Consider the following 25719-nt stretch of genomic DNA (forward strand, 5'->3'; position numbering starts at 1 on the left):
TGGTGTACAGAAAATTATAAATGCTTATTATTTGTAAAGGTACAAAATCCTTTGTTTTGTAGAGTGGCTAGCATCCTAAAGCATTTCTAATAATTAGCATTTGTGTTACAGTTTTATTTGTTTTTATTATAAACATGTTACTAGTTTAGACATATGTCTTCTCTCCCATCATTTTTAATAAGGCAAAGGCAGATTCATAAGCCAAAATACATTTCTTAAACATCAGGTCTTCGCCACCACATGTAGCTGGAGAAAGAGACTACGGGCAGTGACAGATGTAGAACACATGCAGGAGTTCACCTCTTCTGCGGGTGACAAAGCATTCAAAAATACTTTTTATACCAGAAGAATGGGAATCGTCCACATTAAAACACTTTATCAAAAGGAAAATGTAGAAGGAGGCATTACCCAAGATCAAGCCAGATTGTTGCATGTAAATGTTTTAAATAAGGTGATCCCCAATTCTTTTGAATTGAAAGGTATTTTGTATGCTTCTCCCTGCAGATGACAACGTCATTAAGACTGTAATGTTTGTTTCTTATTTCTGTCTGTGTGTCCTGTTTCCTTGTTTTCTTTCTGTTTGCTCCATTAGCAATTAGCTCCCATATAGCAGTTTTGCATAACTGTGCCTTTTTTGCATTTGTCTAGATTCAGTGTTTAATATATTGCAGAATGTCGCTTGGCTATTTTGATAGTACTTCTAACATATATTAGTAAAACGCTAAAACTAGGGATCCACCGAATCCAGGATTCGGGATTCGGCCAGGATTCGGCCTTTTTCAGCAGGATTCGGATTCGGCCGAATCCTTCTGCCAGGCGAACCAAATCAGAATCCTAATTTGCATATGCAAATAAGGGTCAGGGAGGCAAATTGCGTGAGTTTTTGTCACAAAACATATGCAAATTAGGATTCGGATTCGGTTTGGTATTCGGCCGAATCTTTCGCCAAGTATTCGGGGGTTCGGCCGAATCCAAAAAAGTGGATTCGGTGCATCCCTAGCTAAAACCAATACAAGATCTGCATGACTAGATTGCTTGGTACATAAATATATATATATATATATATATATATATATATATATATATATATATATATATATATATATATATATATATATATATATATATATATATATATATATATATATATATATATATATATATATATATATATATATACAGGTGGTTTATAACTGAAGAGATGAAGCTGGAATATCAGCTGGAATGTTTGTTATGTTGTTACTATAGATATGTGTAAGAATAGAATTTGTTCATATATGTATATTTTGACTGTACTCTTATAACTCTTTCAGGAATATATATGTACATATGTGTATGAGAATATATATATATTACTTGATTGTAACACATGATACTTGAGAGACACTTGGTTGTAACACATGATTCACATTGAGTTGTTAATTGAATGAGGGCACTGATTGGTCTATGTTGGAGCACTTTTGTTATTTATTGTGGATTTTTAAAGTTTTGTATCATCCTTGAAAAGAGAAGTGGATGCTGGCACTCACTGGAAAGAAGTGACCGATGCCTGGCTGCAGTTCCCAAAACGGATGAACATAAATTAATTGAAGTAGCCGCATTTACAGATCTTAAGATGTAAAAAGACTTTTATTGAAGGTGAAAAACTAACGTTTTTGCTGGTGTCAGTTTTTTCAGCGAAACGTCAGTTTTTCACCTTCAATAAAAGTTTTTCTTACATCTTAAGACCTGTGAGTGCGGCTACTTGGATTGAGATGTGTTTCCTTACTGTAAAATCATTATGTGTATGCCAAGCTTAATTGTAAAAAAAAAAAATAGATTTAACATAAAATCATGTAAAAAAAGAATTTTGCAATAGTTTTATACTCTTTTCACTTGTGGCTGATAATGTAATCCCTGCTCAAAAGAATAAACTGGTTACAAATATGCAATTCTCACATCCTTATTTAGGAGGAAAACAGGCAGATATTTCTGAAGGTACTATAGACTGCAGGAAGGGGATTGGTCTGCTCCATTTTCAGCACAAACAATGCTTGAAACCCTTTGTTCATACAATACAACAGCTTCATTCTCTGAAATGTTCTGTTTTGTGTTGATATCGGTCTGTTCTAGACTGTTTATTGGTTGTTTATTTGCCTTTTTTCCAATCTTGAGATATCTTGTGCATGTAATGCACGTATCTTTCAACTTTAAGAAGTCTCTATAGGTGTTTTCACTGGCAAAACAGTACAGAACTGGGTCTGCTACACAGTTGAAGCTGGTTAACAACAAAGAGAAGTGATAGACATTAAATATTCTGGCAGCAAAAACACAGTTTTTCTCAAACATGGTTCGGATGACTACCAAGATATGGTATGGTCCAAAGCAGACCAGAAAAATTATAACAGTGCTTAGAACAAGTTGTTTGACCTGAATTTTTAACTTTCTTTGTGTTCCTTGACTGTGGCGCACTACTTTAAATATACTGCAGTAGGAAAACCCAAGCAAAAGGATTGGCAAAAGGAACCCAACAAAGAAGCGATAGTAGTTAATGCTGTGCTCCCAGGGTTTCATAGGATAATGTTCGAAGCAGATAATATGGCTTTCAGGATCTTTGGTGAATTCTCCGTGTGAGAAGAAGAAGTAACTGGTCAATAATTCCTTCAGCCAAATGACTATACTGACCAAAAGAGCAGTCTGCATTGTCCTTAGCTTGTAGAACCTAAACGGGTGCACCAAGGCAAGGTAGCGGTCAACCGAGATACAACAGAGGAATGCAATACTAATGTAGATGTTCTCATAGAGCAGGATGCCACAGATCTTGCACATCATTTCATTGTAGGTCCAGTTATCATGCTGCAGCACATACTGTATCCAGAAAGGCAGCGAGAAGATGTAGAGGAGGTCAGCGATTGTTAGGTTGCACAGGTATATGCCAAGTTCATTCTTTGCCTTGATTTGTAAATAGCCATAGTACAAGGACAAGCAGTTTGCAGGAAGGCCAACAAGTAACACGGTAATATAGACCACAGGGAACAGGGTTTGGTGAATTGTGTGGTCCAATGTACAATTTTCTTCAGTTGTATTGTCAGTAAATGTAAAATTTCCATGCCCTGCTGCTACCATTTTGTGTCTTGAAGCTTAACTTGGTTACTCCCAGTTCTTCACAAACAGTAGAGGCTCTATTAACAAAAAAAATAAAAAATTAGTCCTAGTCAAAGTCCTAGTCGAAGGTCGAAGTAGCCAATTCAATGGTCGAAGTAGCCAAAAAAATAGTATTTTTTATTCTATTCCTTCACTCAAAGGAAATGTGCCCCTTAACAAAGCTACTCTTAACAAAACTACACAAAAATTGTTCATGTGCAAATAATCTGGTTATCCTTAATAGCAACACTTGTGTAATATACTGTAGATACAAGCTTGTCCTTTATTTCAGTAACAAACGCAAACAAACATTTAAACCCTTCACCCCACCAACAAATTCTCCTGCTCCATGGTGTGACCAGGTACATAGGGGCAGATTTACTAAAGGGCAAAGTGGCAAATTCGCCAATGTAACCGCTTGCAGGGATATCGCAATTTACTAATGGGTGTAGGCACCGGTTTCCCCCATACATTTTATAACATATGGAACGTTAACTATACAGTGGGCTCATGTGAAGGGCATTATAATGACTCTAATGTCTTTATTAAGGTTCCCTGGACTTGTGTAATTAACAGTGGAAATATAATGTACTTGCTGCAACATATAACATAAAGTCGTCCATTCAACTCTAAATTTCCCGCCGTATGCGAATTAACCTGAGCGTAAGACCACTAGCGAATTTGGGGGGTGGGGGGTTTGTGCCGACTAGGTTTCCTTCCCCTTTAAGTCCTGACTTCCAGCCTAAAACGCTGTGGACCTGATCAGGAGATCATCAACTGAATCTTGACTATTTATATAAATTCAATTAAATGACTTAAAATGTATCTTCTAATTCTATCTAAGCTTTTCCCATCAACTTTAATGGAGTTTTTAACTTGATAAACCATGAGATCGAAGTTTTTCTCATCAAGCTGAATGTGGCTTAATTTCCCCTCCCAACATTTAAAAATAGGAAAGAGGGAGAAAAAGTTATGCTGTGCGTAGCACAATTAAAACATTTTTGAGCATGCCCATAATGTGGCCACATGCCCTAAATACCATGTTCATTTTACTAAATTTGGCAGGTTATGGAAAGTCTGAACACATGTATGGAGGTTTTAGGGCAATGCTTTATGTGTTATTACAGGTTTGCTAATGAAGGTGAATTGCCCTTTTATGGGACAGTTGGGAGGTATGGAAGAGGGGACAGTCAGCCAAGCAGTTTTGGCAGGAACCAACCACCTCCAGTTCTCCAGTAACAGCAGAAGAAAACTGCACCAATAAAGAAAGCTGAGGGTATCCAATATCTATGGCAAGACTGCATCACTATAACAGAATTAACCAATGTTCACATTCAAAGCAGGGTTTTTCCAGAACGTGTGTCTATATTATATAAAGTAGTGTAAGAAAGGTTGTGCACTATGTAATAAACCTAAATTTATAGTGACGGGAAAAACTCTTGCACTCTATAGTGCATACTATTGTATTTGATCACCGCTCACTTATGTTTTTTTCTTGGCGGCTTTACATGTGAATACTAAAATGGAAAATGCAGCTCCGGACTTCAGTTATATACATTAGTAGTGATGAATGAATTTTTTAACTTGCCATGGATACGTGCCAATTTTTTTTTGCGAAACTGCAGCGAAAATTTGCTGCAGAAAAATTAGCAGCGACAAAAACGTTGCAGAGAAAAAAACGCCTATAAGAAAAAATGCCCATTGACTTTAATGCATTTGGACATTAAGAGGCCGATTCACCAAGGGTCGAATTAATTTTAATTTTAATTAACCCTCGATATTCGACTGGGAATTAAAATCCTTCGACTTCAAATATTGAAGTCGAAGGATTTTAGAGCAGATAGTTCGATCGAACGATCGAAGGATTATTCATTCGATCGAACGATTAAATCCTTTGAATCGAACGATTCGAAGGATTTTAATCCAACGATCGAAGGAATATCCTTCGATCAAAAAAACTTAGGAAAGCCTATGGGGACCTTCCCCATAGGCTAACATTGAGTTCGGTAGGTTTTAGATGGCGAACTAGGGGGTCAAAGTTTTTCCTTAAAGAGACAGTACTTCGATTATCAAATGGTCGAATAGTCGAACGATTTTAAGTTCGAATCCTTCGATTTAAGTTGAAGTCGTAGTCGAAGGTCGAAGTAGCCCATTCGATGGTCGAAGTAGCCCAAAAAACACTTCGAAATTCGAAGTTTTTTTACTCCGAATCCTTCACTCGAAGTTAGTGAATCGGTCCCTAAGTCACCATAAGAAAAAACGCTCATTGACTTTAATGCATTTGGACAAAAAAGTCACCATAAGAAAAAACGTCTATTGACTTTAATGCATTTGGACCAAAAAGTCGCCATAAGAAAAAACGCCCATGCGTTTGGAGTGAGAAAAATTGTTGTGTGCGTAAACACCCATTGACTTCAATGCATTTTGCAAATTTTTTTTTTTTACTCCGAATCCTTCACTCGAAGTTAGTGAATCGGTCCCTAAGTCACCATAAGAAAAAACGCTCATTGACTTTAATGCATTTGGACAAAAAAGTCACCATAAGAAAAAACGTCTATTGACTTTAATGCATTTGGACCAAAAAGTCGCCATAAGAAAAAACGTCTATTGACTTTAATGCATTTGGACCAAAAAGTCGCCATAAGAAAAAACGCCCATGCGTTTGGAGTGAGAAAAATTGTTGTGTGCTTAAACACCCATTGACTTCAATGCATTTTGCAAATTTTTCACCGTTTTCGCAAATTTTTGTGCAGTTTCACAAATTGTTTGGCAAAATGGGACAGATTCGCTCATCACTATACATTAGTATTCCATAGTGGACAAAAGAGTAGCCATTGCTTAAGACTCCTTTTTTGCGGTGATGATACTTTTTGGTTGGCTTAGTTCATTTACTTATTCTAACTATAGCTTATTTATTATTAATAATAATTATTATTATTATATCAGTAATTTGCATATTCTTGGCTGAAATGTGGAATCATGTAAGTAGTAGCCGTTTTTTAATTCATAGTCACATACAAAGTTTGTTTCCATCAATTTTAACACTGCTGTTTTAGGTTAGCTAGTTGGGGGCTCACTGGGAAATCCAATGCTGGGGATCAACTCAACCAGAATCAGGCCCGGATTTGTGGAAAGGCCACCTAGGCCCGGGTCTAGGGTGGCAGGATTCTAGGGGGACGGCATGCTGTCCAACCACACCCACATTGGCCCAGATGATGAAAATTTGCACGAAAAAAGGGGAGGGGCAGGGGCGACAAACGTCATTGGGCCTATGTAAATCCGGCCCTGACCAGAATATTTCTCCTCGCACCATTAGCTTTTCTTTATTTTTTTCTACTTCTCTTTCATCACTTTTGTCTTTTGCTTACATTTTTTTTCAGTTTGTCCTCTTGTTTTTCTTTTTACTTTCATTCTTCCCTCTATAACCCCCTTATTTCTCTTCCCTTACCTGTTCTTTCTTCTATTCTCCTCATTCCACTTTTCTCTCCTGTATCATTTGCCACAGTGCTTTCTTTGTATTCTTCCAAACCTTTGCCTTGAAAGCTGGTAAATGTTAAGAATAGTAGTTTGCATGTTACGTTAAAAGTTGAAGAAATAACTGCTACTACGACTGGGAAAACTGCTATAAATAGTTAAGTAAGGGAAATAATGAAATGTGTGCGCAGGGTGTTGACGGAGACAAACTGGTATATGAAGGAAGGATGTATTGTTTATATAAGGAAATAGTCATTTACTAGACAATATTATCGCCTTTTATAGATACAGTCAAGGTTACCATGAGTAAAGATTAAAGTTAGAGACATACCAGGCAGCAGTTTTAAAACCATGAATGTCTCAGAAAGCCCTCACGCTTCAGAGTAATTGGTAACTTTACAAACTTTCTGTAAAACAGAACATTTTGACAATGAACAGATTTAACCTATCTGTCGATGGCACTCTCCTACTAGCGTGGACTTTGTTTCTGCTATTCTGTTGTTTCTCCTAACTGATCATTTTTTTACGTTTCAGACTTGTTTAGAGATTTCCTACTCTCAGTAGCATGACACCACACCCAACTTATAATAAAATGACTTACATCCTCTGTTTTAAACAAAGAAAAAAAAAGTTTCTTCCTCTGATTCATCTCAAAACTCACATTCTGGCAAAATGTAAATGTTAGGAATGTTTTTGTCCTTCATTTACTGTGCTCAATAGTTACAATGTAAAAGGGGCATAATGCACTACTGTGTCTGTCTAGATAACTCAAATCAAGGCCCCTTAAATATGTAGGTTGGTGTTTTTTCATAGTCTCAAAGTGCAGCGTGACTATAGAAGGCAAGTAAAGTGTTTTCTAGCTCTGAAATAGTGATATTCTCCCAACTTACTCTCATCCCATCCTGGTGAGCCATTGGTATTTATAGAGTTTGGCCCAAACGTACCCTACTCCCAAGTTTCAGGCTGGCCCACAAATCACTAGTATCCTATTTGATGGTCGAAGTATCCAAAAAATTTATTTGAAATTCGTACTTTTTGTACTTCGAAAATTCACTTGAACCTTAGTAAATCTGCACCTAGTGTTAGTAAGTAAGTGTTTGGAATATCTACATAAGGGGTTTTTATAGAACAGTGCTGCACAATATGTTGGGGCTCTAAAAATACATATGTATTCTGTGTCATTCTGTAGCCAGTAAAGCAAATAAAGTACTTGCATAAAAAAGGGCATAAACTCAAGGGATGAAAACATAATTTTGCCTCGTTATAGGTCCCTGCTAAGGCCTCATCTGGAGTATGCAGTGCAGTTTTGGGCTTTAGTACTTATCCCAAGAGGGATATAAATGAGCTGGAGAGAGTGCAAAAACTAAACTGGTTAGGGGTATGGAAGACTTCAATTATGAGGGGAGACTGTCAAGTTTGGGGACCACAACACAAAAGTATGCAACAGTCATGCTAGAGTAACTGACCTAATACATGTCCTGAACTGGACAATAAGTACATTTTATGCATTTTACATACACATTTTAAAAAATGAATGCATGCAACACAAAGAAAGGTCTAAACATTCCTTTATCTGGGATCCTTACATTAAACTTGATTGTATGCTTGATGTAAATTTCTTTTATCCCTGACAGTTTTTCTAAAACTGGACATCACATCTTACCAGCAACAAACAGGGGCATATTTATCAAGGGTCGAATTTCGAATTGAAAAAATTTTGAAATACGAATTCAAAAAGACCAACCGAGATTAAGTTGAAGTGTTTTTTTTTCGTCGAATAGGTACATTTTCAATCGAATACAGTAGGTCTGTATTCGGGCCGAATTCGAATCGTACGAATCGAAGGAATATCGCATTCCATTCGAATTTGATTCAAAGTTTTTCCTGCCAATAGACTCCAAATAGGTTCTTAGACTAAAACAGCAATTCGGCAGGTTTTAGATGGCGAATGGACGAAGTCGAATTTTTAAAGAGACAGTACATGATAAATTTCGATATCCGAATTTCTTTCAAATTCGAATCAAATTTGGACTATTCCCTAGTCCAGGGGTGTTCAACCAATGGCCCAGGATGGATATGAATGTGGCCCAGCTTGAAGGAGAGAGAAAAGGAAGAGAAGGGAAAAAAAGTAAGAAATTAAAAAGTAAATGTATGGAAATACAGAGAAAACGAGAGTGAAATAACACTTTGTGCTCTCTAAGTCCAGACACATTAAAGGGGTTGTTCAACTTCCAAACACTTTTTTCAGTTCAGTTGTTTTCAGATTGTTCCCCAGAAATAAATTACTTTTCATTATTTATTTTTTACTGTTTTTCCAAAATCTAAGTTTAAAGTTGAATGTTCGTGTCTCTGGTGTTTGAGTCTGGCAGCTCAGTAATTCAGGTGCAGACGCTAAACTGTTACAATTTTGCAACATTTAGTTGATCCATTTCTCAGCAGCATCTCTGGAGTATTAGCAACTATTGTATCAATTATAACAGCTGCCTGTAATGAAACCCAGAGATTCTGCTCAGATGTATCAACTAAATGCATCAATTTAGAACAATTTACAGGGTTGGCGACCCCCCTCCCAGAGCTGGTTTAGAAGGCGAAAAATGAAACTTTACACTTAAATATTAGAAAAACTGTGACACATAGAAAATAGAAAGTCAATGGAAAAAGTAATTATTTCTGGTGATCTATCTGAAACCAACTAGTTGTTTGAAGGTGAACCACCCCTTTAAAGGATAAGTACATTTTTAAAATACGTGAACGTAAAGTTAACGAGGGTGCCATTCTAAAAACTTTTGCAATTAACATTAATTATTTATTTTCTTTTTATTCCAAGATATTAAGTGATACATGTGCTGTTAATAGGAATGAATTTTGTTCCAACAGCGCCACCTGCTGGTCAGTTTCTGACCTGTCTGACCACCAAGTAGTCAAGGAAGTTGTCAGGAGAAAGAAACAGGCTGCTCTGATGTTCTTCTGCTTAGGAAAGATTTAAGAAAGGTTTCTAATTGTTTTCCTAAGCAGAAGAACATCAGAGCAGCCTCTTTCTTTCTCCTGACAACTTCTTTGACTACTGGTCAGACTGGTCAGAAACTGACCAGCAGGTGGTGCTGATGGAACAATATTATTTTATATTAACAGCACATGTATCCCTTAATATCTTGGTATAAAAAGAAAGTAAACAATGACATTGCATTTTCCCTTTAACACAATTTTTTTCTGGTGCGCGGATATATGTAAAATGGTGGTTCTACTATATTTCAGAATTTATGAATCACAGCCTATGTTTTAATTTAAAGGGATTACGCCATGCTTTCTAAATTACACTATTTACATTACAAGTAATTCACTCTACCATTGTGCCTGATTCTGTGTGTTCAAAAAGAGTCAGCACTTCACAATGAAACTGCTTTAAAATAGGTAATTGTTTCTCCTACTCAATATTATTGGAGGTATCGCAAATGGGGCTTGGATTTTTACAATTGAGTACAGTTCTCATTTTTAGAAATGCAGGTGTCAGGGAGCTGTTATCTAGTTACCTGCCCATTGTTCTATTAATAGGTTGCTGGGGGGAAAGGAAGGGGGTGATATCTATCCAGTTTGCAGTGTAAAGAGTGACTGTAGTCACATAGCTGAGCGCACCTGGGAAACAAAGAACGTCTAGTACCACGTAAAATTTCCAAATCCAATATTAAAAAATGTGTTTGTTGCTTTGGAAAACACATTTTAATTTCTGCTATTAACAGATGCATTTTATTAAAAAAACAAAGGTTCTTCCATGACAAAACCCTTTTAAGCTAAGAAAAAGTATACATTCTCATTTATTTATATAGTGCAGGCATGTTACAAATTCATCGATAACAATTAGGGGACAATACTTTAACCAAGAAGGATTACAGAATAAAACGAGGATACAGAGAAGCTCCCTCCAGAATTATAGGATTTTGTATCAATTATCCATCCAGTCATCTTATTTTTTGCCAGTTCCATTAGGTGTGAAGTTTCCAGCGATGTATAACATTAATTAAGTGCAGTCTTGAACCAGTCTCGTAATCCATAGCTACCAAGCAGCAATTAGATCTGATTGATTCCCTGCAGTAAAATGAATGCAAGCCAAAGCCTCACAGAAGCTTAGTACTACTGCACATTCCAAATGCAGGAGACTTTATTATTTTAGCCATCTCCTATTTTGTTTTTTACTCTGTTAAATTATTCCATGCAAACAGCACCAGCTACTCAATGGCAAATGTTATAATGTTCTCCTTAACGATTGTCAACATGGTTGACGTGTAAGCCATTGCAATCATAATGGCATCTTGTTGTCCAAGTATAGGTTGCATGTTTCTATAGCAAATGTCATAATGCCTTAAGTGACAACTTTTATTAGAAGTTCCATGGCAGCTACCAACTAGAAGTAGATGGGACCATGTCCTAAAATTAATCTTATGACAGCTCTCTATACAGGGTACAGAGAATTCTGCTTATGGTTGGATTCCACTGCCTCACCCACAAAGATATTAGACCAGATTAGATGCTAGATGCTAGCTCACACCACTTAAAGGGATACTGTCATGGGAAAACATGTTTTTTCCCCAAAAGCATCAGTTAATAGTGCTGCTCCAGCAGAATTCTGCACTGAAATCCATTTTTCAAAAGAGCAAACAGATTTTTTTATATTCAATTTTGAAATCTTACATGGGGCTAGACATATTGTCGGTTTCCCAGCTGCCCCCAGTCATGAGATTTATTTTCAATTAGCTACAGTCTGAATTGGGGACATCCTTGAATGTGTCAGCGAATTCTCCAATTCTCACCATAAAGCATCTGTAATGAATAACTGCACGACATTTGGAAAGATGTAAACGCTGGCAGCAACTAGGCACCTGGTAGTAAGAGTATCTGGAAAATTGCTATTTTAATTATTAACTAGTGAAATACAACATGCTGTGAGAGGTGAGTGAGAAAAAAGCTGTGCATTTACAGGTCTTAGAGGGGAATTGTGGAAGCACTCAAGGCTAAATCAAAATATATTCAAATATAATGGAAGTGCTACTTACAATGCACTTCCCTGGGCCCCTGTCTCATAAATAATTCAGTATAAATGCAAGTGCATATGTTTACAAAACAGGGGTTTTTAGTTACCAAAGTTATGATCATAAAATTGAAAAGCCTTGTAAGTAGCACTTCCATTATACTTAAATATACTTTGATTTAGCCTTAGGAGTGCTTCCACAACCCCCCAATTTTGTACATTGTATTAGCCTGAAGCTGTGGCTTAGCTTCATGTGGTTTTTAATAGCACCCCATACCCACCCCTATATACTAATGGTGGTCCTATGCTTTTAAATATGGGCGTTGGTTTGGGCAATCTCTCTCTCTTAAAAGCCTTAACTGGCGGGGGAGGATCTAGGCTCCAGAGTGAAACCAATGTTCCACAAACACTGAATACAGGTAATGCTATTATGCAGAGAATTGTCTTTTTATATTATGACCTGAGAATAAACAAGTTAGGGACCGCCATATGGGGTTTACCTTGACGTGGTATGGTGGCTTTTCAACTTTATGATCATAATTTTGTAACTAAAAAACCCCTGTTTTTGTAAACACATGCACTTGCATTTATATTGAATTACTTATGAGACAGGGGCCCAGGGAAGTGCATTGTAAGTAGCACTTCCATTATACTTAAATATACTTTGATTTAGCCTTAGGAGTGCTTCCACAACCCCCCAATTTTGTACATTTACAGGTCTACCTATATATACATAGGGTGAAACATACAAATGCAGTAGCACTTTATTAAACAAGGAAAAGCCATTCCATCTGCATGATGGAATCATTACAATATAATAGGACCAATTTACATTAGGGATGCACCAAATCCACTGTTTTGGATTCTGCCGAACCCCCGAATCCTTCTTGAAAGATTCGGCCGAATACCAAACCGAATCCGAACCCTAATGGATAGGGGAAAACATTTTTTACTTTCTCGTTTTGTGACAAAAAGTCACGCAATTTCCCTCTCCGCCACTAATTTGCATATGCAAATTAGGATTTGGTTCGGCCTGCCAGAAGAATTTGGCTGAATCCGAATCCTGCTTAAAAAGGCCGAATCCTGGCCCAATCCCAAACAGAATCCTGGATTCTGTGCATCCCTAATTTACATTGTCCTGTGCAGTGTGCAAAAGGAGGCTGCAATCACCCATTTCTTTTACTTTTGCCATTTGTTCAAATTTTTGTGCTGTTTCCAAGTACAGAGAGCTGCAGAATGCACTCTGATTAGAACGCTACCTGCACTCTTCTTACTTGAATTGGACGTCACCTGCATTGTTAGTGCTCCTGCACTTTCTGCGCCCCCAACTGGAACAACATTCAAAGGTGGCAATCCTAATGAGTGCACGTGCACAGTAGAGAGAAAGGACAGCATTTTGCAGGGACCAGGCCATAGAGAGGATACAGGAAGAAAAAGGAAGGCTGCTCCTACTGTAGCACCCTGGGTCAATGATTAACTCTTGCCTTGTCCTTTTACTATGCATTGAAATGGAGCATATTATACTGCATAAGGCTTATATGCTTAATTCCGTAATGCACGGCCCAACTGGTTTGGGTGCACCATAGCTTGCATTTGGTGCTTCCCTAAAGATTTTTTTTCATACTAGGGTGTCCAGCAGAGAGGACAGAAAAGAAGAGCTGCAATCAAGAATAAATAACATTCACTGAAGATTCCACAGACTGTCCTTGAGTTAGGGGCAGATTTACAAAGCTCGAGTGAATAGATCGAATACAAAAATATTCGAATTTCGAAGTAATTGGTCAAATTTGATCGAATCGAATGATTCGAACGATTCGAAGTAAAAATCGTTCGACCATTCGATAATCAAAGTACTGTCTCTTTAAAAAAAACGTTGACTTCATACTTCGCCAAATTAAAGCTACCGAAGTGCAATGTTAGGCTTTGGGGACCTTCCACAGCACTTTCGAAGTGTTTTTGATCGAATAGAAATCCTTAGATCGCTTAAAATCGTTCGAATCATTTCGATTCGAAGGATTTTATCGTTCGATCGAACGATTTTTATTCAATCGTTTGATCAAACCTTTTGCGCTAAAATCCTTCGAATTCAATATTCGAATTCGAAGGATTTTACTGCGAGGGTCGAATTTGAGGGTTTTTTAACCCTTGAAATTCGACCCTTAGTAAATCTGCCCCTTAGTGTTTATTAGCATATCATGAAATCTGAGTAGACATCAAGAGGCACATTTATTAAAGGTCGAATTTCAAATTCATGCGAGTTTTTGAAACTTTTTTTTTTTAGATAACAGATCAGTTCTGAAGAATCCCATTGTATGCTACAGAGTTTATCTGTTATCTGCTGCATATCCTGTGCCTTTTCTCCTTTTTCAGCTTTGATTGGCTGCAGGGCAGGGCTACAGTACAATATATTGTCATTCCTTTAAAACACTTTCATTTTCTGGTGTTACTGTTCCTATAAGTAAATGTGCAACAGTGACTAAAACAAGCTTCATCAAACAGTGAACTTGCATAGGAGAACAATACTAAAAATCCACTTTACCGCCATATATATTTTCCCTTTCCTATGTATATGTGTCTAATGGAAGTCTGGACTTTCTGGCCAGGAATAAGAATGACAGTTCAACAAGGATGGGGTTGGCTTGACATGATTTGTACATAACCAGCTGAACAAATGCATAGTTGCAGCAAAAGTAGCTCCCTTAAAGGATAAATAAAGCTTAACTAAAGAAGTAGGAAGACATGTTCTACATTATGTTTTGGGCTTCTGTAGCAGACCAATGCAACCACAGCCCTTTAGCAGTAAAGATCTGTGTCTCCAAAGATGCCCCAGTAGCTCCCCATCTTCCTTTTTGCTGAATCACTGCACATGCTCTGTGTGCTGTCACTTACTGAGCTTAGGGACCCACTCACAATATACAGTACACATAGAATAGAAATGTCACAATATAAGGCTGATTAGTAATTAATACAGATAATTACTACATGGCAGCACAGAAAACAGTGCAATTAGCATCAAAATTTAATAATCAGTCCTGTAGCATCAGCTTATATTACAGACAAACCTCATTTTCTGCTGGATAATTTGCAACAACCCCTAAACTTAACTTCTCAACAGCTGCTCAGAGCCCACTGAGCATGTGAGTGTCGCAGACACTTTCCAAGATGGTGACCCCCTGTGACAAGTTTGAAGTCCTGTACGCAGTGCTATCTGTCGGCGCTATATAAATGAATGATGATGATGATGATGATGATGAAGTCTGATACAGAAGACTTCCTGCCTTCAGCTCCTCCTTGCTCCTCTCCCTCCCTTCTCTGCTGTAATCCGAGCCCAGAGCTATAAGAGACTCAGACAGGAAGTGATGTCACACCAAGCTAATACTGCAGCTGCTAACAAGTAGAGAGCTTCTAGAGCTTTTTACTCAAGTATGGTAAAACATTCTACAGAATAAATATTGCATTCTGGCTTGCACTATTGCAGCTAATCTATTGGCAATAAAATGCCCTGTAGCTTTCCTTCTCCTTTAAATTATGCATTTTGAAAAAAAAATGTTTTTCCCATGATAGTATCCATTTAAGGTAATGGTTGAAAAGCTATAATCTGGCACCTAAAGATAAATAGATAAATATAAACATCACCCATACATTGAGCTGGCTGTGGGCTGCATTACATGCATTGTTACCCCATTATGTTGGTAGGAGAAAAGGTGGAGTGTGAATGAATATACATATCTTCAAGTCAGCTAAGCTGTTCTTATTCAGCAGTTTTCCCCCAATAATTTATAGCTTTAAAGCACAATATATGCTAGTTAGTAGATTTTATTTTCACATTACACATTCAGTTAAACATCGTGGCATAACCAGTGTAACCGGAAAACTCTTCGTATCTATTGAGCCTTCTTGAGCACAGGCAATCAGTATAGAAGCTACTTATCTATCACTTCATGCTACTCGCACAAAACTTCCCTGTACAGGAGCTTCCAGAAAATGAAGAGGTGGAAAACATATTTACAAACCTCAGAGAGTGTGTCTGTTATAACATCAGCAAGAGTAGAATAGTCTTCAGAGTCCAAATCTCAGCTTTTCACAGATTTGCTTCATCTCTTCACACGACACAAGCTGACAGCCTCCACACACCTCCTTTAATTCTCCTGTACTGCCACAGATTTTCCTTTAGCTTTGCACACATCTCCTTCCCACTGTGAACAGATTTCCTTTTGTTGCTTTTAAAGGAATTTCCTTGTAGATTCCAAGACTAAGAACATATTTTGCAATCAAACTAACCGTTGCTCTCTCCAGAGCTTCTGTCGCTGTCTCCTCAACTCTCCCTTATTAAATGAACGCTGCTCCTCCCATCGTTAGTCCCTATTTAGATTGTCTGGTAGTCTGTGTTTCTGTTTTACCAAATAAAATCATAGTTAGATGTACTGAAGGGTGAAAAATGGATGCCTTATTTATCAAAGGGTGAACTTTCACTTCCACCCATTGATTAATACTCTTTTAGAAATCTCATAGAAATCAATGGAGAGTGGCGGAATTTCACTCTAGAGGACTGTGGCGACCTCTAACTTTACTTTTTGATAAATATACCCCCTTAGAGTTTAAAAAACAAACTCGAAATTCGGGGAAAAAAACGACCAATCGAAATTAATTAAAAAAATTAGAATTTTTGAAATTCGGGTGAATAGGATCGACCTCAAACTCGAATTTTTTTCAAAAGTCCACCAAACGACTCCAAATTGATTGTAGGAGGTCTCCCATAGGCTAAAACACCAATTTGGTAGGTTTTAGATGGCGAATAGTCGAATTCAAATTCAAATTCTTAAAGCGACAGTAAATTTGAAATTCAATTTTTTTAAACTCCAATCGAATTTGGACTATTCCCTATTTGAATTACACTAAGGGGCACATTTACTAAGCTCAAGTGAAGGATTTCGAATTTCAAAGTATTTTTTTGGGTACTTCGACCATCGTATAGGCTACTACGACCTTTGACTTCGAGTTCGACTTCGATTCGAACTAAAAATCGTTCGACCATTCGATAGTCGAAGTACTGTCTGTTTAAAAAATACTTTGACTACACACTTCGGCAGTTTAAACCTACCAAGGTACAATGTTAGCCTATGGGGACCTTCCCCATCACTTTTCTAATCTTTCTTTGATCGAAGAAAAATCCTTCGATCGATCGCTTAAAATCGTTCGATTCGAAGGATTTTATTGTTCGATCTAACGATTTTTCTCAGGTTTTAGATGGCGAATTGTCGAAGTCGAATTTTTAAAGAGACAGTACATGATAAATTTCGATATTCAAATTTTTGAATATTTTTAAATTCAAATCGAATTTTGACTATTCCCTAGTCATAGTACACAAAAAGTAGCTTGAAATTCCAAATTTGAAAATTCACCTCGAACCTTGATAAATCTGCCCCTTGAAGGGACAGTACATGATAAATTTTAAAATTCTAATTTCGAATTTTTTTTAAAATTCGAATCGAATTTGTTTGATTCCCTAGTGGAATTACACTAAGGGGCAGATTTATCAAAGGCCGAAAGTTCGATGTTAAAAAAACTTTGAATTCAAAAAGACCAACCGAATGAATGAAGTTTTTTGGGGTTGAAGTGGGCCTACTTCGAATCGTACGAATCGAAGTAGCGATACTTCGATTCGAAGTTTTTTTAACTTCGACCTTCGATCTCCCAAACTCCCCCAATTGCCTCCATACAGGTTCTAGGAGGTCCCCCATAGGCTAAAACAGCAGTTCGGTAGCTTTTAGGTGGCGAATGGTCTAAATGGTCGAAGTTTTAAAGAGACAGTACTTCAAGAAAATTCGACCTTCGAAGTTGGACTATTCGATGGTCGAAGTACCCAAAAATTACTTTTAAATTCAAAGTTTTTAACTTTGAACCTTCACTTCGACCTTTGATACATCTGCCCCTAAAATAAACTTGAAATTCGAACTTAAAAATTCAAATTTTCAATTCGACCCTTGATAAATCTGCCCCTATGTTTACCAAGCATTAGGCTCTCACCTCTCTCCAACATATGCGCCTAACAGGTAAGAAAGAAAAACACACTTTCCTACTAATGCATTGGAGACAATAGCCTAGTGGGTTTAGCTATACTGCAATGTATTTCAGAAGAGAAGAGTTATAGGGAAACCCTTTTGAAATAAAAAATAACAGAAGTGGTATAAAGGTGATACCTTTATTGGCTAACTAATATAATCATAGCAAGCTTTCAGTTCATTTCAGCTCCTTTTTCAAGCGGATTATACTGAAGCTGTGGTCTTCTCTGGTATATATATACAACATTCAGCTCATAGGTCAAATGACCAACAAAAAGGAATATCAATCTATGTGTAAGGTGTCAAAGTCATTTAGGAGGGGATTTGCAAGAGACAAGCAGATAAGGTACAAGATAATGTGGGTCAAAGAGACTGAGTATAAATTAGGGCTGAATTATTGGAGTGTAGAATCAAAGGAATTCCATAAGATCTCTTAGTCCATATCCAGACATGTTGGTATTTCTGACCTGGTGCAGTCCTTTCTTAGTCCACATAATTAGCCATAACTTTACTTTTACAGCAACCTTACCTGCAGTTAGGGTAGGGGCACACGGCGCGATTTCGCCGCGATTCTGCGCTAAGCGAGTTGTCGCTGCGTTTTTTAAGCCGAAATAGCTTTGCTAACTTTGGCGCTGGCGTCAATGCAAATTGCGGCGAAATCGCTGCGCTAATTCACACGCGGCGATTCGTTTTCTATTGTCGTCCGAAGTTGCCTCGCTGGGCGTTTCCGGGCGACAGTAGAAAAAGAATCGCCGCGTGTGAATTAGCGCAGCGATTTCGCCGCGATTTGCATTGACGCCAGCGCCAAAGTTAGCAAAGCTATTTTGGCTTAAAAAACGCAGCGACAACTCGCCCAGCGCAGAATTGCGGCGAAATCGCGCTGTGTGCCCCTAGCCTAAGAAGAGAAGAGTAAATAGTAGGTCAGGGAACCAGCTAAAGAAGGAAATAAAGTAAATCTGATGACTGAACCGGCCATGTGTTGTATAAATGAAAAGTGTGCAGTGGCTCTGCTGTCTATCAATTAATATCAAAGCAGACTTAACTAACATTGTTTGCCTTGGACAGGTAGCTTCACAAATGCTAGTCATATCCTGGTGGAAATTGCTATGTGTTTAGTAATTCAATTAAAGTCATGTAATGTTCGGTATCTAATAAGTCTTTCCCTTTAGCAAGTGGAATAGCAGGCTTCTGCATTCGTTTGTGAAACTGGAAAGATAACAATGTTTTACTTTAGCTGCCTAAGATATACCGATGTTTGGTATTTGCAACCTTTCAATAAAGCTAACCATCTAAAATGTATTTTCCTTATTCAGTTTGGTGCTTTAAATGTGGGCTGAAAGTGTCCTGTGCTTCTAAAAGCATTGGCTGCATACATTTTTATGCATTTATTGAAACCTAGCAAAAGGACATTACAAAGCATCTAATGCATGCAGCTTATATTGCAGCTCATATACTTGCATCACCTCCACTCCATGTCATGCATTTGGTATTAGCCAGGCTTCGTTCCTTGTTTTCTATCCTCCCTATAAAGAAAAGAGGAATTGTTGAAATCTAACTTCTGCATTTAGGCAACTAATGTAAATAATTTGGACTTTTTTTTTTATAAATATGCGCTTAAATATGTGAAACATAATTCTTTTTTTTTTTTTAATAATGTCCTTTTATCACTAAAAATCCCTTTCTTATAATTCCTCGCTCACCTCTAGGGTGGTAGGGCAGGTGCTTATTGTGAAAGGCATATACATTTTTGCAGTACTGCACATACTCTGTTTCTGTTTAACATATTTAATGTACAACTACAGTATATACAGTATATACAATCAGTGCTATATAAATACAAATATACCTAGATGCATATACACACTGCTTTACCCACTCAGGTAGAATTCACAGTGCCACTGCCCCTGTACATTACTACACAGTGCAAAGAAATCTGTGCTTCTGAAATGCTATTGCCTTTCTGGCAGTTCCTACACCTAGGGGCAGATTTACTATAGAGCGAATTGTCGCCAGCCACCGCTTCTCACACATTGCACCACTTCACCAGACGCAAATTCGCTAATTCACTAATATGCAAAGTTGTACCCTGAGCACCGAACGCTGGCGACTTTTCACTAGCATTACTTCGGAAGTGCGAGCATTTCATAGCGAAGATGCACTAGCGTTTGGTTTTGCCTAACAAAAATTCGCTAATGATCTTGCGTTAAGTAAATTTGCATACGGCGGGTAATTTACAGTTGTATCGATGTCTTTATTAAAAATGTTGGTGCAAATGCTTGAAGTTACCACTTTTTCTTATTAATGTCCAGGGAACCTTTTGCAGGCAATTTCGCTTCAAAAAAGTCGCAAGCGATTTTGGAACTTTAATGCATTTTCGTCACACAGGATATGATGTAAGTGACAGAGGATTGAGGAAGATCTGGCTTCTTTTAAGTGCTTCGCCTGGTCTGAGGTGGCGAAGTCAAATCTGGCGAAAGAGGTAACATTCTGTAAAATCCACACTTTACTTTAATTTGCTGAGTAACAACCTTTCTCCAGAGCGAAAAGTCGCCTGGCAATAGCGTGCGAACGAACGCTAGCGACGGTCTCTTTCGCTAGCGAATTGGCGCCTGCACCTGCTAGAGAATTGGCAATGTCGCTGCGGATAGTAACGATGGCGAAAAGTCACTAGCGTTAGCCACTTTGACCTTTAGTGAATCTGCCCCCTAGTTTGTACTTTAGTATCATATGAGAGCCAGAATGAAGACTAAACTATATACACCAAACTCAAGGGGGTTTTTTTGCTTTATTTTCAGTATGTCCTTATGTGTCATCAGGAATGTATATTACATGTTTTTAGCTCAAGCACCCATTCATTAATCAGCCCCCAAAACATATGCAAGCACAAAACTTACCAAACACTGTTGTCATTTTGTTTCCTGAAAATCTTTGAAGTTGACTTGGAATCAAAATGCAAAACTTCAGATATGGTTGTAAGTCTAGTGACTGATGGAGAAAATCACTTCAATGTCAAAAGGGAATATGCCTAAAATCTAGTAATTCCAATATGGATGCTATGTGGGGACTTGGAGAGGGAACATCCCATTCCAATCAGATCAGAATCCAAATCATCAGATATGGTTGTTAGTCTGTTATGCTTTTTGGCCATGGAAGAGGCAGATGCTCTTGTATTAAAAAAATGATCAAAATACTGGTATGGGATCCCTTATCTGTTATCCAGAGAGCTGTGGGAAGTAAGGGGTTGAGGTTGTTTTTTAATGAGACAATACTTCGGGCATCGAATGGTCGAATAGTCAAACGATTTTTAGTTCGAATCGTTCGATTCGAAATCTAAGTCGTAGTCGAAGGCCGAAGTAGCCAATTCGATGGTCGAAGTAGCCAAAAAAAACATTTGAAATTCAACGTTTTTTTTTATTCTATTCCTTCACTTGAACCAAGTATATGGGCCCCTTCATGTTGATGTTCACAGATGTAACCTTTAGTGACCCATCCCTAATTTATTTTGGGGTGGCTGACTACACAACTGTCAACTGTGAACAGAACATGTTTGGAGAAAAAGTTTTATTTCCTGACTTTTGCAGAAATGGTCATCCATAGCAACCAGTAGGTAGGATTTACTGGCCCCTGTTTAAAAGGAAATATTTTATTGATTATTATGGGTTACTGCACATAGGTAAACTTTCAAGTGGGGTGAGGCCCATTTTTAAGTAAAGCAGTAGCTCAAGTCTTGATAAGACTTGACTTAATTATAACATACATAGGCCTAACGCGTTTCATGCCTGTGTGGACACTTACTCATAGGCTTGGTACAATTCTTTTTAAAGGAATTGTTCAGTGTAAAAATAAAAACTGGGTAAATAGATAGGCTGTGCAATATAAAAAATGTTTCTAATATAGTTAGTTAGCCAAAAATGTAATGTATAAAGGCTGGAGTGATATCATGTATAACAAGTCAGTCAGATCACTACTTCCTGCTTTTCAGCTCTCTTGGTTTACACTGACTGGTTACCCTGGTTACCAGGCAGTAACCAATCAGAGACTTGAGGGGGGGGCCACATGGGTCATTTCTGTTGCTTTTAAATCTGAGCTGAATGCTGAGGATCAATTACAAACTCACTGAACAGAAATGTCCCATGTGGCCCCCCTTCAAGTCGCTGACTAACTCAGAGTTATAGAGCTGAAAAGCAGGAAGTTGGATTCTGGCTGTTTTATTAGACATCCAGTCACTCCAGCCTTTATATATTACATTTTTGGCTAACTAACTATATTAGAAACATTTTTTATTTTGCACAGCCTATCTATTTACACAGTTTTTATTTTCACACTGAACTATTCCTTTAAGGGGTGTCGACCAAATAAAATGCATTACATCACATATAGTCTAAACCAATGAGTGAAATGCTCAATACAACGTGAAGGGCCAATAAAAGCATATTGCATTTTGCAATTGCATCCCACTATAAAGAACCAATGAAAATGCACTACAAAAACTTACATCATATCTAAGGTGTGTCCAATAAGAGGAAAAGGAATATCCAAGAGAAAATACATTATACAAAAACTAGTTTTCAACTGTCAGCTACCCACATGAATATTGCATTGCTTGAATCCAGTGCCTTTTATTACATATAGATCGTAGAATATATCCGCCTGTGCAGGGGCGCTCAACCAATGAGGCGGGCTGATGCGCTTGCCTTAGGTGGCAGCGCCAGGTACGTTTCCGGTTTTGGAACCGGAAATTCGGCTTTACTAGTGTGAGAAAGCGCAGTTGCGCTCTCCGCACTAGTGTTCCTGCCTCGGGTGCCTCCCTACCCAATGGGTAAGCCAGCGAGGGGGGACGGAATTTTGAAGGTGTACACATTGATCGATCATGTGCTAGTAATGGGTTAAAGGGTTGCAGTGTTGGACTGGCCCACCGGGGTACCAGGAAAACGCACCGGTGGGCCCAGGGGTCAGTGGGCCTCTTGCTTCTAACCATTTGGCCTATTTCATGGTCATTCCCTTTATGAGAACAAAGAGGCTTAATAATGGAAGAATATAGTATAGTATGTAGAGAAAAGAGACTAGGAGAATAAAGAGGTTGAGTGAGGAGAGGAGGTATAGTAGTTTGGAAAGTGGGCCCTCAGCCTAAGGTTTTCTGGTGGGCCCCTGGCATCCCAGTCCGACCCAGTTATTTATCAAAGTCCAGTTTTATCTGAACATTTTCTGCTACAAACTGATCAAATCTGCTTGGGTTTTTTAAGCTTATTTATTATTACATTTTCCCGAAAATTTGGTTTGCGGGAAATGTTTTTTTTTCAAATTTTTCACCCTAAAACTCTTATGCTTTTTTGCCCGAAAATTCGGAAAACCTCTCCCATTGACTTATATGCAACCTCAACAGGTCTAAGATGCCGAATTTTCTGATTCTGACTTTTCCATCCTCGGGGTTTAATAAATTCCGAAAAATTTGTGCTTTTTTAAAAGTTCGATTTATAAACAATAATCCCAAATTTTTCGGAGGATTTTTGCATTCGGAGTTTAGTAAATAACCCCCTTAGTGTATGATTTTTTTTTTTTATTATGTCACTATTGCACAGCTGGATGTTGTGGAATATTAAATGATTTATACTTCCATTGCTATAGTACAGGCACACAAAAAGCATCTCATTTCTTCTTTGTTTTATGGTTTGTTTAATGGTTTTTTTAATTAATCCTTTAGAAATAAAAAGAAGAAGGGGCAGCATTAAGAAGGTTTTTTAAGCTCTTTGGTATATTTTGCACATAATTGAATCCCATTTTGTTGCAGACGAATGCTGTAAAATCCATAAACAGGCAGAAAAATGCTGGCCAGATTACTGGAACGAGATATACTGTACATAGTTTGGCTGCTGGATACAATGTGGCCACTGGCCTGGGATTGGCACATAGTGGCATTTATTCTGCATGAGATTTGAATTTCTCAAGATAAATGCATTCAAAATTCAACACATGTGAAGCAGAAATGCCTTGCCTATATTATGTTTTATAGCCATAAAGTTTGCTCTTAAAATTCTAACATCTTCGAGAGAAGTAATCGATATGTTTGCAGCAGCTGCCTAATTTATGATGCTGATGCTGTTGTAAGTACATTAATTACTGTGGGGGCTGCCTGTTGATTGCAAAAAAAACTCTATTTGGTTCGCTACACTGCTTAGCAAAGCCAAAACCTTTGTTTCTGGCTATGCCTGTATATTGCAGCAAGGCTTAAAGGGATACTGTCATGGGAAAATATTTTTTTTTTCAAAATGAATCAGTTAATAGTGCTGCTCCAGCAGAATTCTGCACTGAAATCCATTTCTCAAAAGAGCAAACAGATTTTTTTATATATTCAATTTTTGAAATCTGACAAGGGGCTAGACATTTTATCAATTTCCCAGCTGCCCCTGGTCATGTGACTTGTGCCTGCACTTTAGGAGAGAAATGCTTTCTGGCAGGCTGCTGTTTTTCCTTCTCAATGTAACTGAATGTGTCTCAGTGGGACATGGGTTTTTACTATTGAGTGTTGTTCTTAGATCTACCAGGCAGCTGTTATCTTGTGTTAGGGAGCTGCTATCTGGTTACCTTCCCATTGTTCTTTTGTTTGGCTGCTGGGGGGGGGGAGGAGGGTGATATCACTCCAACTTGCAGTACAGCAGTAAAGAGTGAAGTTTATCAGAGCACAAGTCACATGACTTGGGGCAGCTGGGAAATTGACAAAATGTCTAGCCCCATGTCAGATTTCAAAATTGAATATAAAAAAATCTGTTTGCTCTTTTGAGAAATGGATTCAGTGCAGAATTCTGCTGGAGCAGCACTATTAACCGATTCATTTTGAAAAAAACTTTTTTCCCATGACAGTATCCCTTTAAAGAGCTTTTTATTAAAAGATAGCACAAGCCTAGGCACAGGCAGCTGTACTGCACTATGTTTATATAAACCCATAAGATAGTGTATAATATGGTTTCCATCTCTAAACAGGATGGACCAACCATAAATCCATTACTGACTGCTGCAACATACATCACTCTTATGCACAAACACACAAGAACAGAAAGAAATGCTGGAAATGTGCAAATAAACAGCGGGAAATGGGGTTAGCATTCATTAATAACACAATGTAATTATTTTAGCTTCCTGTGTCTGGCAAAAGATGTTTCTTGTTTGTCACCTGCAATTACAAAATAAATTGTAGTAAATGTTGGTAAAGGAATCCTTATGTTGGATATTTATACATCCAGATTTGGTTGGGTACTAGGATTCATTTCAATCCGGTCACAAATGTGATTAGTGGGAGCAGTATTTATGATTTAATCTGCTGCTGTTCCTGGTGCATGAAGAAAGGGAAAAGAGCTACACCTCCTCCTGACTTCTGCTCAGATAATCCAAACGGTTAACCATTGTATGCCCAACTTTTCAGAATATCTATAAAAAAAAAAAAAAAAATAGCTATTTTCATGCCATATCACGTTCGACTCCCTGATCCTAATGAGCACAAAATAAATTAGCATCTGACTGAAAAGCCTCTGTATGATGAGCTGCTCTTTAAATTAAAGCCTAACAGGCTACATCTGGGGGTAGGAAGGGGTTTGTTTATGTAAATGGCTTCTCAGTGGACTACTGATTTGCTTTGATTGCGATCCCTCTGGCTAATTACAAATGAAAACATGACTCCAGCCTATAAGGGATCGCCGCCCCCAGCCCAGCGTGATTGAAACAACTCAGCAAGATTATTTAATGCTGTTGGAGGGTGGCCGTTACTAAGGTTCACCAGCCTGGGGCTCCTTTGGTTTTTTTTTTTAGCTGCTTATAGTTTGCGTGAAGCTTCTTTTCACGGATACCTACACATTCCTGTTTTTACAGGTGTCGGTATCACTTTAAACCGAATAACTTTTTCCATAAGATAACAAAATAACAGAACCAATAGCTTTATTTGCTGCAGGTACAAACATTAACCAACATTCAAATTTCTCTTTTTTTCTCACGAATCTCTAAAAAGCCAGTTTTACTGTATTTCTTTAAAATTCTAAAAAATTTGAG

At 37.9% G+C, this 25719-nt stretch overlaps 1 protein-coding gene across 2 annotated transcripts; it reads right to left on the reverse strand.

Annotated features, from left to right (window-relative positions):
- Window positions 1-1178: 1178 nt before the first annotated feature.
- Window positions 1179-16097, reverse strand: LOC108699795 (ovarian cancer G-protein coupled receptor 1). Of its 2 annotated transcripts, XM_041575034.1 has the most exons (3): window positions 15634-16097; window positions 6572-6666; window positions 1179-3161 (listed from the first exon to the last, which is right to left on the reverse strand). In XM_041575034.1, exon 3 carries the CDS (start codon window positions 3103-3105, stop codon window positions 1981-1983), a length of 1125 nt encoding a protein of 374 aa, XP_041430968.1. In that variant the 5' UTR covers window positions 3106-3161; window positions 6572-6666; window positions 15634-16097; the 3' UTR covers window positions 1179-1980. The 2 variants fall into 2 exon arrangements, with proteins under 2 accessions (XP_041430968.1, XP_018087859.1); XM_018232370.2 differs by lacking the exon at window positions 6572-6666 and having other exon boundaries at window positions 15634-16093.
- Window positions 16098-25719: the final 9622 nt, after the last annotated feature.

Source organism: Xenopus laevis, chromosome 8S (genome assembly GCF_017654675.1).
Source record: "Xenopus laevis strain J_2021 chromosome 8S, Xenopus_laevis_v10.1, whole genome shotgun sequence".
NCBI lineage: Eukaryota > Metazoa > Chordata > Amphibia > Anura > Pipidae > Xenopus > Xenopus laevis.